Source organism: Rattus rattus, chromosome 2, assembly GCF_011064425.1.
Source record: "Rattus rattus isolate New Zealand chromosome 2, Rrattus_CSIRO_v1, whole genome shotgun sequence".
NCBI lineage: Eukaryota > Metazoa > Chordata > Mammalia > Rodentia > Muridae > Rattus > Rattus rattus.
In genome coordinates, this window is record NC_046155.1 from 47358334 (window position 1) to 47372708 (window position 14375).

General features: G+C 45.3%; 1 protein-coding gene across 1 annotated transcript; it reads left to right on the forward strand.

Moving 5' to 3' along the window:
• Positions 1-4450: 4450 nt before the first annotated feature.
• On the forward strand, positions 4451-14366 carry Gsto1 (glutathione S-transferase omega 1). The gene is made up of 6 exons (XM_032892174.1): positions 4451-4720; positions 4813-4921; positions 7600-7822; positions 9698-9796; positions 13348-13454; positions 14143-14366. Exons 1-6 carry the CDS (start codon positions 4687-4689, stop codon positions 14294-14296), a joined length of 726 nt encoding a protein of 241 aa, XP_032748065.1. The 5' UTR covers positions 4451-4686; the 3' UTR covers positions 14297-14366.
• Positions 14367-14375: the final 9 nt, after the last annotated feature.

Below are 14375 nucleotides of genomic sequence, written 5' to 3' on the forward strand. Positions count from 1 at the left end.
GCAACTTGGGGATTTGGGGCAGGAGGACCGGGAAATCAAAGCCAGCCTGGGTTACACAGCAAGAGTTTGTCTCAAACAAAACGACTTGGACTTTTATGTAAAATGTTTAGTAAAATGTTCAGTACAGATGTGTGGCCCCGTCTTGTAGTCGGTCCAAATGGAGAGCGGAAGTGTGGCCGATGGCGCTTCTGTTTGCTCTTAGTATTCAAATAAGCACAGTTTTCTTAAAAGATACAAAGCAAATGAGGAGGAGAACCATGAGGAAGTGGACTGCCTTGAACTAAATCTAAGATGAACTGGAAGGGGAAACTGTGTGTCAGTTACCTTACCACAGAATTGGAGGGCTTTACTTTGCACTCATAGAAATCACTTTTTAAAGCTCAGCCAAACAACTTGTTTTCATAACACAACTAACTCATTTAGGAATAGATTTTTATCCTGTTTTCTCTGTCCAGCCTAAAATAAAGAAATGGCAGACGACAACCTGCTCGTTCTGAACCCAGCTCTTCTGAATTCAGTTTCAAATCTTGCCTGTAGTCTCCAGGGTCTGTTACCTCTGAGTTCCGCCCTCTGTGCCAATTATACCTTTTAGTTTAAGGGAGCAGCGAAAGTGCAGTTTTACTCTCTGGGGATTTTATTCCAGGCCATAGGCGTTCATCCTGGACATTCAAACAGGAGCCGGGTGGTCACCCAGCCTACAGCATTTTTAAGATATGTCCCTGTTTTTGGAGGTTTTAAGCTGTGAAGAGATGTGACTCTTAGAATGGATACAATACAGTAGCCGTTTTAGGAGAGTCTAGGACCAGACTGCAGTTAGAAGTCCAGCTCTGCTCTTTTAAAGTGTATTGATTTTGAGAAAGTCGCTTGACCTCTGACCTCTAAGTTTCTCATTTATGAGCTGGTATTATTGAGATGGCACTCAATACTTAGGGGATAAAAACCTTTATCTCTTACATACTTATCTGTAGTATTTTCATTTAATAATGTATTTAAACAAGTTTTTATAATTGCCTATATAGTTCTACTACACAGTTGCTTTTTGTTTGTTTGTTTGTTTGTTTAAAGACAATGTTTCTCTTTGTAACCCTGGCTTTCTTGGAATTAGCTTTGTAGACCAGGCTGTCCTTGAACTCACAGAGACCCTCCACCTGCCTTTGCTTCCTAAGTGCTGGAATTAAAGATGTGTGTCACCACCTCACTGCTGATAGTTGCCTTGTAACAGTAGAAGGTTTTACACTCTTTTTTTACCCCACGAGCCAAAAATTTTATTTATTTATTCATTACTTGCATGCAAAGTATGCTTTGGTAACATCCTTGACCTGAGATCCTTTGCTGTAATCCTCAATCACTCCCCTCCAACCATTTTACATGGCTTTCGCTCGCCATCATTTGACAAAGGGCTCCCCATTCCCCTAGTTTCCAGTTGTGATTAACCTTCATTAAGTTGATTTGGTGCTCAGCATAAGTGCCTCCACCAATGTCACATATGTGGGCTCATCACAATGGGGTGCAAGTATGGCACAGAGGGGCTTGGTGCTTGTCTATGGCTTCAGCAGCTTTATGTGAGCTACGTGCTGGGCCACCATGGACAAGGGTGGTCTTCAGCACCTCTTGGGGTATTGACATCCATCACACCTCTAGCAGCAAATGCTTTCCTCAGCCATGGTGGTAGACTGCAGGCCTCAGCAGTGGCAGGGAAATGGTGCTTGTCCATTCTAAAGACCCCAGGTTCTTAGCTGGGCTCAGAGCACACTTTATCTCAGCGTGCAGCAAGGCAGGTGGATCTCTGAGTTGGTGGCCAGAATGGTCTAAGAAGTGAGTTCTAGTATAAACAGGACTATGTAGAGAGACCCTGTCTCAAAAATAATAAAAATAAAAGATCACGTTCTTTTTTTTTTTTTTTTTTTTTTTTTTGGTTCTTTTTTTTTGGAGCTGGGGACGAACCCAGGGCCTTGCACTTCCTAGGCAAGCGCTCTACCACTGAGCTAAATCCCCAACCCCAAAAGATCACGTTCTTAAATCATTTTTTTCAAATTACATAGTAAAAAATTGCACAGGAAGTTCCCTTGTGTCCTGTCCCTACTTCATCCTGTGTCACAGCAGGGCCATTGGCTACAAGCTGTCTTCTAGCTAGACAGAAAGTGGCCAAAATCCTTGAATCATCCCTTGAACAGCATGAACTGGCCCTCCTCCATCTCATCCTTCCTGTTGGAGGGACACACTCTCCTAAAGGATGTTGATGGGGCTTTTTTGTTTTTGTTTTCTAATTCTGCCACATGCACGTGTGCTGCAGTTGTCAATGTCTTTCACTTTACATGTCTAAAAGGTGATGTGCAGTCATAACACTATTGTGAGGTTTGTGTGTGTGTGTGTGTGTGTGTGTGTGTGTGTGTATTTAATTTTTTCACTGATCAGACTAGCTTTCTAGCTTGTTCACTCTGTCATTTAGCCAGTATCTTTCCCTGGAAACTCTTTGATAAAATCTGTTTCCCCTGCTGTGGGCAGCTCCAGAATTAATGAAACAGAAAAGCTTATGTAACCAAAGCCTTAGGCTAGAGGACCAACTCTGACTCAAAGAAAGAAATGAAAGTAATCGTAAAATTGTATGAAAAGGTTTTAAACAGAATGGCCATTTTAGTATTTTTTCCTTCCTTCAGGGTGCTGACATGGCTTTAGATTTAAATAGAAGAAGAATTTGGGGAGTGGTAAGAGGCATGCTCCATTAAACAGTGTTGGTCAGGCTGTGGCTTGGTCAGGCTATGATTTGGTCAGGCTGTGGTTTGGCCAGGCTATGATTTGGCTGAACAGTGGCTCAGTGACCTTGAAGGAGTCTTTATCGCTTGTGTGGACAATTCAGTTCCCACAAGATGATGGCTCCTGTTTGGATGATCTTATGAGATGATCTACCTTCCAAGTTCTTTTACTCCCGGCATGCAAGGTGTCTTCAGGTTTATAGAAATGGCTGGAGCTCATCTTGAGCATTCCCTGATATCTGGAATGGGGTGTTGTAAAAGCTAATAGTCAGATAATTCAGTTATTCATAACATATAAAAATAAAAGTTTTTATTAGAACATCATTTGTGAGGCAGTTAATAAGACCTTCAACAACCTGAACTTGATCCTGTCAATACAGAGTATAAATTGAACAGTATGAAATTACCCATTGCTCTCCTGAAAAGGGGCAGAAGATTGCTGTATCAGACAGACAGATCTGGGCAGTGAAGGTGGGCATTGCATGGAAGGTTGGAAACTATTTCTTGTCACCAGGGTTTTTAATTTTTCATCTTCTTGCAATGTAGTCGGTTCAGATTAATCTCTTCGGGCTAATTATTGAAGATTGCAGCTACGAAATGTATCGTTCTGTGGCATTTTAACTGTGGCCAATAGAGATATCTGCCCAGATATTTGAGTGCTATGTTCTCAGCTGCTAGGACCTGGGCATGATCTCTAGGATGACCAATAATGTCTTCTGTAACTGTATATTTTTCTTTCTTTATTTGAAGAGCTCATGTTTGCTAGTCCATCCAGATGGAAAGTTCCACCTGCTGCCATTTCTGGGCTGCAATTGTTAGATGCATCAGCCACTTAAGTTACTTTGACACTTTGTTCCATAGTTCTGGTGAAGCCAGGATCAACACTGGAGCTGGCTCCAGGGGCATTCTCTGCTCTTCCAATAGTAGAGCTGGAAACAAACCCCAGGCATATTCTTTCGGAAATAGCACCAGAGTTACTAGCTTTTAACCACTCGCTATGTGGATCCTGGCAGCCAGACTCTCCTCACGCCTAAGAAAGAACACAGCAGTTTATGCACTCTCTCTGGCCAGATCTTTTTTTTTTTCTTCTATAGACTCAAAAGGCTAAATTCCCTCAGCCCAGTGTGCTTAAATCAGCTTGTGCTCTTTCTAGGTTTCCAAACAAATGTTTTGTGGATGGAATTTTGAAAGCACAATCACATTCTGAGGCTAATAACACCCAGACATCCAGATGTGTGCTCTTTTGTATATACCGAAATGCGCCTCTGTGGGTGACAGTAGGGTTGGTGGCTTATAGTAAGTTAGTACTGACAGAAAAAGGAAAAGACCCTCCAGGTGGCTAGGCCATTTCCAGAGAGTCATAGGCTACAGCTAGACCCCTCTGGAATGTTGGAAATCTTGGGGGCAGAGATGGGGCTGAGAGTAGGACTCAGGGGTTCCTAGCTAGCATCAAGGGTCAGAAGCCGGATGTCGGTACAATTTGCACTACCAAGGCATGTCAGTGGAGTGGGTGTGGGAGGTATGGAGGTCGGGGCTGGAGTCCTGTGTGAAGGCAGACAAGAAGACCTTCTGCCTGGAGGGATGGAGTGGCTCTGAGCATCTCTGTTTTGGCCATCTCCAGGTGGTCATCACATGACACAAGAAACCACAAGTCCCCTTGTGTGGAGGCAGGGTGTGTGTCTCTGTGCTATTGTCCCTCCTTGCGCTACCGCCTCAGCGAACGTGGGAGCCCATCCGTTATGGTCAAGCAGCAGCAGGATCCAGAGGCGGATGCTTTTCCTTTAAGGGAGGGGTGGGGGCAGCTCCGGGACAGGAGGCGCGGTCTGGGCGGGGCTGAGTTCTAGGCCACCGGGCGAGACGTGGCCACGTGCTTCCTGAGTCACCCGCAAACGAGAGCAGGACCCTCTTGGCTCTCCGTCTGCACGGCGCAGCGATGTCCGGGGCATCGGCCAGGAGCCTGGGGAAGGGTGAGGCTGCCGGTGGCGGGAAGGCTCCGGGTATCGGGGATGCCTAGGATCCCCGTGCTATCCGGGACGTGACCGCCTCCTCTCTCCTGCAGGAAGCGCGCCCCCCGGCCCGGTCCCGGAGGGCCAGATCCGAGTCTACAGCATGAGGTTCTGTCCCTTCGCTCAGAGGACGCTGATGGTCCTGAAGGCCAAGGGAATCCGGTGAGGACGAGGGCGAGCCGCGCCGGGTTAGTGGTGGGGCTGGCGGCTCCGCTTCAAACCCTCGGGGCGTCGGCTTTGTGTTCAGGGGGAGATAGTCTCTGCCTTTTGTAAGAGACTTCAGTTGCACACCCGCTTTTCAAGGCGGGGAGTTGTCACGGACTCAAGGGCTCTAAAGCCTGTTTAAGCATTCTGTAGTTCAAAAAAGCTGTTTTCTCCTTGAGGTTACATGGTCACAAGATTGCGGAACACTGAGGCGGCTGTCTCAGCTCGGGATTCTTGGTGAACTTGAGGCTTGCTTCGCCTTGCACAAAGGTCAACCGCCTAGCAGAGTTCTAAGTCCTGTGCACAGCTATGTGGGTTGTAAACACAGGGAAGTGTCTAAGTCAAGTGTCTTTGCAAAGCCTCACCAGTAGGTCGTTGACCTACCCTTTATCTACACTTGGCAAGTCTCTTAGCTTTTATGTTACCGTGTCCACTGGATCATTTTCCTTCCAGTGTCTTGGGGAATCTTTTGAACAATTATTAAACACCTGCTGTTTGGAAGCACACCCTTAAGAAAAATTTCATGTTTAAAGTTAAAAATTCATAAACGACTTTTAGTTCATGGGGCGAAATGGCTAGACAGGCAGTTCTCTAAGTGTTTTCTCTAAGTGTTAAGATGTAACCTAAAGAAGTATTTGAAAATTAATTATCACTTTGTAATGATTTTTAATTTCATTTGGATGGGAGATCGTGGTTTTGAACATAAGAAAATATTTTGTGTTTTTGTCTTTTTTTTAAACCTAAAGCAATTTCTCTGTATTAGTCATAACTTTTACTATAACAAAAACGCAAACTGAATTGAAAAATAAAAGATATTTATTGTCCTCATACATAAAATGAGAGAGTCCAAAAACAGGGCACTGCTGGGTTCAGGGAGCCCAGTGATTTGTGTTTTGTGTTTTCCACTGAAACTCTGCGTTGAAAAGAATTATATTTCGCACCAGCACTTTTCTAAAGCAAAACTGAAATGACTACCTTAACAGCGGGGTGGGGGTTCTTACTGGAAGAAGGCGACCTTCAGACAGTGTGTATAACTGCACTTCCATGTTCACAGACCGATTTTGCACCTCAGAAAACTTTTTCTGGGCAGAGACGTCTTAAACAGGTCCTGTGTGTTGCATACTCCCTGAAAGAAGCATCCTCCAGCCTGTGGGCTCAGCTGTGCTGAGTGTTGGCTCAAACCGCCAAGCTTCCAGCCTTCACCTGTGTTCTTGATCACCAGGGCCCAGGACTTGCCTTCCATTTTCAAAATGTAATTCTCAGAGATGGACGTTAGTGTATGACAGAGGGTTTTGTCTTTCCCGTGGTGGGTGGCCTATGTGTTCGTTATTCTGTAAACCTTTTAGCATGCATGTGTGTGCATGATCATCAGTGTTCACACTGACTATTTGTTCTTGTGAACGATTATGCACTGAAATCCATAAACTTAATCCAATCTGTTGTGGGTAAGGACACAGGAAATCAGACATGACGGGATAGCTTACTTTTGAGTGGTCTCTCCTAATGGACATCGAGCCTGATTTGAGTTATACAGACATCGCTGTAAGGATTAGAACACTTTCCTTCCTCTTACAGTCTCTGCGGGATACAAGGCATACACAATTACAATCTGGATTTAGCCTGGCTCCAATAGATTCTTTCTCCTTTTAATTTATTTTGTACACTTTAAAAATATTATTTTCATGTGCATGTGTGTGTGCACACGTGCATGAATTTATGTGCTTGCAGGATCCCACAGGGCAAAAGAGGACATTGGATACCCAGGAACTGGAGTTATAGTTGTGAACCCCAACGTGGGTCTTGGGAACGGAACGCAAATCCTCTGCAAGGGCAGCAAGTACCCTTAACAACTGGGCCGTCTGTCTCGTCTCAGACTTTTAAGATTTAGGAAACTTTTTTTTTTTTTTGGTTCTTTTTTTCGGAGCTGGGGACCAAACCCATGGCCTTGCGCTTCCTAGGCAAGCGCTCTACCACTGAGCTAAATCCCCAACCCCATTTAGAAACCTTTTTAAAGAAAACATATCAAAACGTGTGGATTTAATGTGGTTTGTTTTCTGAGATTTTTAGGATTAAAAAAAAATTACCCTTGCAAACGAGGATTTCAGAGTTCATATTAGCAAAATGAATTCAGTCGAGTCGGTTCATTTTGAACCGAATCAAAATGAAACGAGGTTCTGTCAGGCTGATTCTAATATACTGAGCCGGCTTGTGCATGATCCAGTTGGTTGCCTCCTGTCAGGATGCTGAAGACACCAGCCTTCCTGTGTTCAGTACAGCGTTGTCCACAATGTGCTGTGATGGCCACTGACGGACAAGTGGGTAAAGAAAATGCTCTACATGTGGTGTTCCATTGTTGAAGAGGAGGAAAGTCTACAGTGTGTGACAGAGGTGGATAACGGGTGGGGACACTAAGTGAAACAAGTCGGATTAACAGAAAAGCGAGCATTGGCTGCTTGCCTGCAGGAGGGCATACGAACCAGGTTCTTGAACCGCAAGTGCAGCGTGGTTCGAGGACCGAGGCAGAACTCTTCTTCTCCACCCGGGGCTCATCGACTAAATAGATGGTAGAATCGATCCACACTGATGCAGGGGGACGGGAACGGCCGTGTTCTCTTCAGCAGCCTTGTGTCTTTCAGGCACGAAATCGTCAACATCAACCTGAAGAATAAGCCCGAGTGGTTCTTTGAGAAGAATCCCTTTGGGCTGGTGCCGGTTCTGGAGAACACTCAGGGTCACTTGGTCACCGAATCTGTGATCACTTGCGAGTACCTGGATGAAGCATACCCGGAGAAGAAGTTATTCCCAGATGACCCGTATGAGAAAGCTTGCCAGAAGATGACCTTTGAATTATTCTCAAAGGTGGGTGTAGGAAATTCCAGCTCTTATTTGGAATCTTTCAGTCACCCCTATTGGCTCTTTCTCCTGACCCGCCCCTGGCGATTTTTTTTTTAAAGTCTGCCGCACATCCTCCCTTCTCTCCCGGTCCTCGCTGTCTGTCTTCTCTCTTTCTTACCAATGTTAGACATTTTTGATATTTATGCTTGGACCTGCTGCCTTCCTGAAATATGGCCAGGCAGCTCAGGACCCCAGCTCTGTTTCCCGCTGAGCGTCTCCTCAACAAGGCTGTTGGCCCTCTGCCCTCAGAGCTCCCTTCTTGGCCTTGTTACCTTGAGAACATGAGGACTGAGCTTCCCCTTCAATCGCTTCAACTGCCCGGTTGTTCGATCAGCTTGGGGAACGCCATTCCGTGTGCTCTGGGACAGCCTCCTTGTTTTACTTCTATTGTTAGTTCACCTGTAGGCAGATCTAACACGAATTGCCTAGAGCAGACTCTGACACATGGTTCCTACCAGCGTCAGCCATTAATTGACACTGCCAGTCTTTAGCAGGGACAGTGCACTGCCTTCCTGGGGAGTGTGCCTACATCTTAACTGTGCTCAGAGTGGATTCATTCGAATCGGTATTAGCAAAGAGATGACCAACGGGTATGTATTTAGACACCAAGAATAGCAAGGCTCTGCTACATGCATTCAGATGAATTACTTTGGTAGCATGGTAAATATAATGGTAAATATATAAAGGAACATTTTGTCTACGAGGAAAGAGAGAGTTTTTAAAAAAAATATTTAGAAGATGGGAGAGGGACAGAGAGAACGTTGTGTTTTGGAGACATTGAAAAATGGCAAGGGAGTCACCTGGCTTAGTTGGATAAAGGCAAAAGAAGAGTGGAAGTGGTTAGAACACTCATGCGTAACGCTGGGGAGTTTAAAGATGACTGAGGGAATGCTCTGCAGGCGAGAATGCTTCTCTGCAAGCAGGAGGACTCAAATCCTCAGCAACCACATGAAAAGCCGGGATGGCAATGTGTGCCTGTAACCCTATCATCTGTGTGTGTGTGTATGTGTGTGTGTGTGTGTGTGTGTGGTGGTGGTGGTGGCTGGGGCTGGAAATGAGCAACACCCAGATCCAGCGAGCTCAAACCCCTGTCAGCCCAGCCTAAACAGCAAACTTCTGTTTGTTGGCTCAGTGAAAGACCCTGTTGTAGCCGTAAAATGACAAGTGACAGAGGAAGTCACTGATGTTCTGCTGACCCCGTGCGCACACATGGGTCTGTTGCACTGCACACTTCAGTGCACACACACACACACACACACACATACACACACATACATACACACACATACACACACACACACACACACACACACACATGTGCGAGTGTGGTTAGGACATGCCGGTTACACAGTACTCAGGTGGCTGAGACAGGATGGTGGTGGCGTCTCTTGCCTGTTACAGAGGTAGTGGCAGTGGCTGCAAGGTTAAATTCTAGGGGAGCAGTAGAAGGGCAAATATGTCTGGTCGTCTCATATGAGATGGTGCCTCTTCGTCGGTCTATTTCTCAGTATGACTTTAGAAAATTCCCATGGTTCCAGGCCTATTTGTCCCAATCTAGGCCACTCCAGGGTCCATTTATGAGGTTTCTGGCTCAAACTTGCTAGAGCGGGTTCCATTACCTGCAAATTACAAAATCTGGAGCAACCCCACATCCTAGTCTACCAAAAAGGTTCAGAATATCAGGCCGTGGTTTCTGCAAACACTGCAGCTTGTCTCTGCAGCACTCTGGAGGGATTCTAGTATGTTTGTTATGTGTGTTGTTGTGTGTTGTTATGTGTTGTTATGTGTTGGCAGGGCATTACCTCACCTTGATAAACTAAGCACTCACTCTCCCTTCAGGTGCCGTCTCTGATTACGAGTTTTATTAGGGCGAAGGGAAAGGAAGAGCATCCGGGCATAAAGGAAGAACTGAAGAAAGAGTTCAGCAAGCTAGAGGAGGTACTCACTTCTCTTAGCTTTCACCATAAGAAATGTCAATTTATGTCTGCATTTCTTTGCCTTGTGCCTTCACAAGCTCACTCTCCCAATCACTGACAATTAGAAATAGTATCCAGTCTAAGTAGGTCACAACAGATTTCTGTAGCTGTGATATAAGGTAAGACGCCTAAAAGTACCATCGTTGACTATATTCTCATGGAGTCTTTTGAGACGGGTGTGGAGTGTGCAGCCCATGCTGGCCTTGAACTCCTCATCCTCCTGCCTCAGCCACGTGAACGCTGGTGTTGCAGGCTCGCCTGACCACACCTGGCTTATGGGCTTGAAGTACTTAGCAGCACATCAGCATTAAAATGATGAGAAATCGCACCTAGGTTTCCACATCACTTGTTCCCATTTTCTGCCCTGTTTTCATTCCCTGTTCCTATATTTAAAGTAATAATTTAACCTAGTTGCAATCAGACAGTAGATGCCACCATATTGCTTCTCCCTGCTGCTGATGTAATAAAGACTTCCCACTATGACACTATGAAGTCTGCCAGGAATGCAGGCCCGTGTGCCTTTCATTCTCCGTGGTCTTGAGATACTCTGTTCCCAGGTTGCCACGGAGAAGCAGAGGTGCTCCTTCAATGGGGATGTGTCCTAGCCTTCCATCCTAAGCAGTTTGTTCCAGTATTTTTTTTCACTCTGTTCTTGTTACTAATTTGCTATTTTTAAGATTTTACTTTGATTACTTTTGATTATGTGTATGTGAGGGGATGGTGCATGTGTGGCCATAGGTGTTGGATCTCCTGGATCGGGAATTACAGGCATTTCTGAGCCGCCTGATATGGTTGCTGGGAACCAAGCTCCAATCCCTTAGAGAAGCAGTTTATGCCTGTAAGCTCTGAGCCACCCATGTCTCTAGTCTTAATCTGCTAATTCTTGCACTGTGAATGCTCAATGTTCCTGGCATCTGTTACATTGATGGAAAGGTCACAGAACCAGTTCCCTTTAGCCTGATGCTTGTGGTCTCTTGGGTGTCCCTGCTTACTTACCAGGTCAAGGTCGCCTGATATGGTGACGTGAATTAAACCAAGCCAGTTGAAGGGTCCACAGCAAAACTTACGCTGTGGCAGTTTTTATTGGGAGCAGACTTTTTATACCTTTATCAGAAACAGAGTTATAATAGCATTGTCAGGGTCAATACAGTTGTAGGTGCCAGGATACAATGACATTTGCAAGCCATACAGGGTACACGAGATCAATATCTAAGAGCAATTGTCCTGTCATGCTTCCACGCTCCCTTGACTACTAAGGGAACATTCGGAGATCCACAGAGAGGCCTGGATGCTTCACTGACTGAGGGAACGCCTCGGCTTCTCAGGAACTGAAAGGCACACGGTGGCTGCGAAGCCACAGGCTCTAACCTGAAAACCCTGTGACTCGTGCGGGCCATCATTATGATTCGCCGCAGGGGTCTTACAGAGAGATCTTTCTGGTTCTGAGCTGTCTTAAGTGTTGCTGGGGCAGCCGTTTGGTCTCAGTGGACTCTCATGTGTATTATAGACTTAATTAATAAAGGATCTCTCTCTGTGGGCTCATGGGTTTGAGCCATAATTTAGCATTCTGATATCTTTATTTGGGTCTGGTATCATGAACTTCCTAGTCTCCTGAAATAACTTTCCTTTAATGGGGCATTTTAATTTGTGCCTACAGCAGTGTGTAGCTCAGCTCCTTTACTGGTAATTCTTTGTGGATATAGATATATAGATATAAATATTTGTTCTTAAATCAAATTTGCTAATTCCTGCTTTTCTGTGGGACAGCACAGAAGCTGGGATCAGGTTCTTATTTTAGTGAGAGGAGGCAAAAAATCAGAAAGACACAAACCATCTTTCCACACTGCGTAAGACTGCAAGGATCTCTGAGGAGACCCATGGAAGCTGTTTATAATGGGAAAGCTGGTTTGGTTCTGGTCTTTTAGAATTCCTTGTGTTACAAGTAGATAATGAATTTTAGTCATATGCGCCCCACCTCCTTCAGGTTTGATTAACCTGCAGGTTTAATTGACCGAATAATACTCAGTTTCCCTCTTTGGTGAAACCTTCGTGTTGATTCACCTTACATTCCAGAAATGTCCCCTTTGAGCTTTACTGTTATTCAAATGATCGTTACCTGTTTAATCATCAATTTCTTCTACTCCTAGGATGTTTTAACTATGTCTTCAACTAAAAACTACGTGCAGAGAAGCACCCCATGCATGAAAGTACAACTTGACAACTTTTAAAAAGAAAGAACTTATTCTAGTACAGAGCGTCTGTGTTAAGAGCCAAGTGCTAAGTTTGGGCCGTACTTTATAAAATGTAGCCCAATCCTGTGCAGGTTTTAATGGCTTCTTGCACTCTGTCTTAGGGTTATCAGATTCATTTACACTATGTATCGTTCCTTCCTGCTTGCAGCCCAGTGTTTTAAGGTTTGATTGTATCAAAACGTCTTTATTCTGGACAAGTGAGGTGTTCACAGTTGAGCTATTCCATCAGCTTGGGGAATCTCTGACCACCAGGCTTTCAGCAGAGTAACAATTTGCATGAAGCAAGAAGGAAATGTGGTTCCACATGACTGGGGATTGGTGGGTTGGAACATCTAGAGTCAGACACCAGTTTCTTTTGTAGGCATTTTAAAGCACGCTGCAATCTTCTGTGTGCAAAGGCGTAATTACAGTGAAACTCTTCTCAGAGTACATGTCCGTGAAGAAGGGCTCTGGAGACAGGCTACATGTATTATCTTAAGGGCCTTGGGGAGGATCTGGTGTGGCCTCGGTCATACAGATAGTGAGGTCATCTGGGTTATCAGCCACCTCCTGCCCCAGTTGTAGGAGTGTGGGAGAGCCCTTGGCCATGCAGATGACAAAAAGGTCATCTAGACTATTAGCCACCCCCCAGGCCTGGTTGTGGGAGCTTTTGGGGAGCCAGGCATAGCCTGACCCTACAGGTAGCACAGGAGTTACCTAGGCTACTGGCCACCTCCACTCCCAGCCTTCTGGGAAGAACAGGTTATACATCTTTTCCTTTGAAAAGACAACCCTGCGTGTTTAACATTCCTGGTTTCCCTAGTGCTGTCTGTGAACACAGGACCTTTGTACTACCAGCATATCGTTATATTATGGCAATTTTAAACCTGTGGGTTGCGACCCCTTCCGGGCTCAAATGACCCTTTCACAGGGGTCACCTAAGACCATTGGAAAACACAGATATTTACATTATGATTCATAATAGTAACAAAGTTAGCTATGAAGTAAAAATGAAAATAACTGTATGGTTGGGAGGAGTCCAACAACATCAGGAACCGTAGTAAGAAGTCACAGCACTGGGAAGGCTGAGAGCCATCGGCTTACTGTCAGACTTGCTGTTAGAATTGCTGGGCTATAGGGGGCTTTAAATCACATTAAAACCCTCCTTGACTGTGTCAGGATAAAAGGGGACTTAAGACATTCTCTGCCTAACTTGCCTCTGCTGCTTTCAATGATGTTGCTCTGTTTGCACAAATAAATTTATTTTCGCTTTGACACTCAGGCTATGGCTAATAAGAGGACGGCCTTCTTCGGTGGGAATTCGCTCTCAATGATCGATTATCTTATTTGGCCTTGGTTTCAGCGACTGGAAGCACTGGAGCTCAATGAGTAAGGCATTTGGAGGTTTTGTGCACAGGTCAAGATGAGGGTTGTAATGTTATTTATGGAGCTCTTTCTGAACCAAGATAAATAGTGAATGTCGCTGCCGTGAATGTGGGCCAGCGAGAGGGGAAAGTCCTGGGTGTGCAGGACCTGTCAGGTCACCCCTACATGCCTATGCTCAGCCCAGGGGAGGAGGAGACATCTGTCTGTGGCATCCGTGTCTTAAAATTTACCCTCTGCTGGCTAAAAGTCCACACGGATGTAGTTTGTTTGAGTCACACGTACCCTCTTACTTCCCACCTACTTGTACGAGCTCCACGCTGCTTTTTAAACTCATGCTTTGAGTCTGCAGTCAGCTACACTGGCTTACTTCTACGTCCTAGAAATCACAGCAGTCTGGGGCTAACCCCCCCCCCCCGTTCACATTTTCTATAGAAAACTGCCATTTAAGGCTGTTGTCTGTCAGTCTCCAAGTTCGAAGTTCTAACTGACCACCACGCCACTCTCAACTCGGCTTTCTCTTCTGAGAAACAAACACCTCAGTTCCACTCAAATCTAAAACCTTTTAGTCTGTGGCTTACATGTTAAAAGGCAAAATTTTAAAGTCTGGGGGGGGGAATAAACTGCGGTGGTGAGACCCTGGGATGCCGGTCTAGTTCCTCTGGTTCACAGCTCTCACGTTGTCTTCCCACAGGTGTATAGACCACACCCCAAAACTCAAGCTCTGGATGACAGCCATGCAGGAAGACCCCGTGGTATCATCCCACTTCATTGATGCCAAGACCTACCGTGATTACTTAAGTCTCTACCTACAGGACAGCCCTGAGGCCTGTGATTATGGGCTCTGAGGGGCAAGAGCCCTCAGCGAATGATGTTTTCCTTCATCGATTGAATAACATGCTTTTATTTTACCCATTATTCTCACCG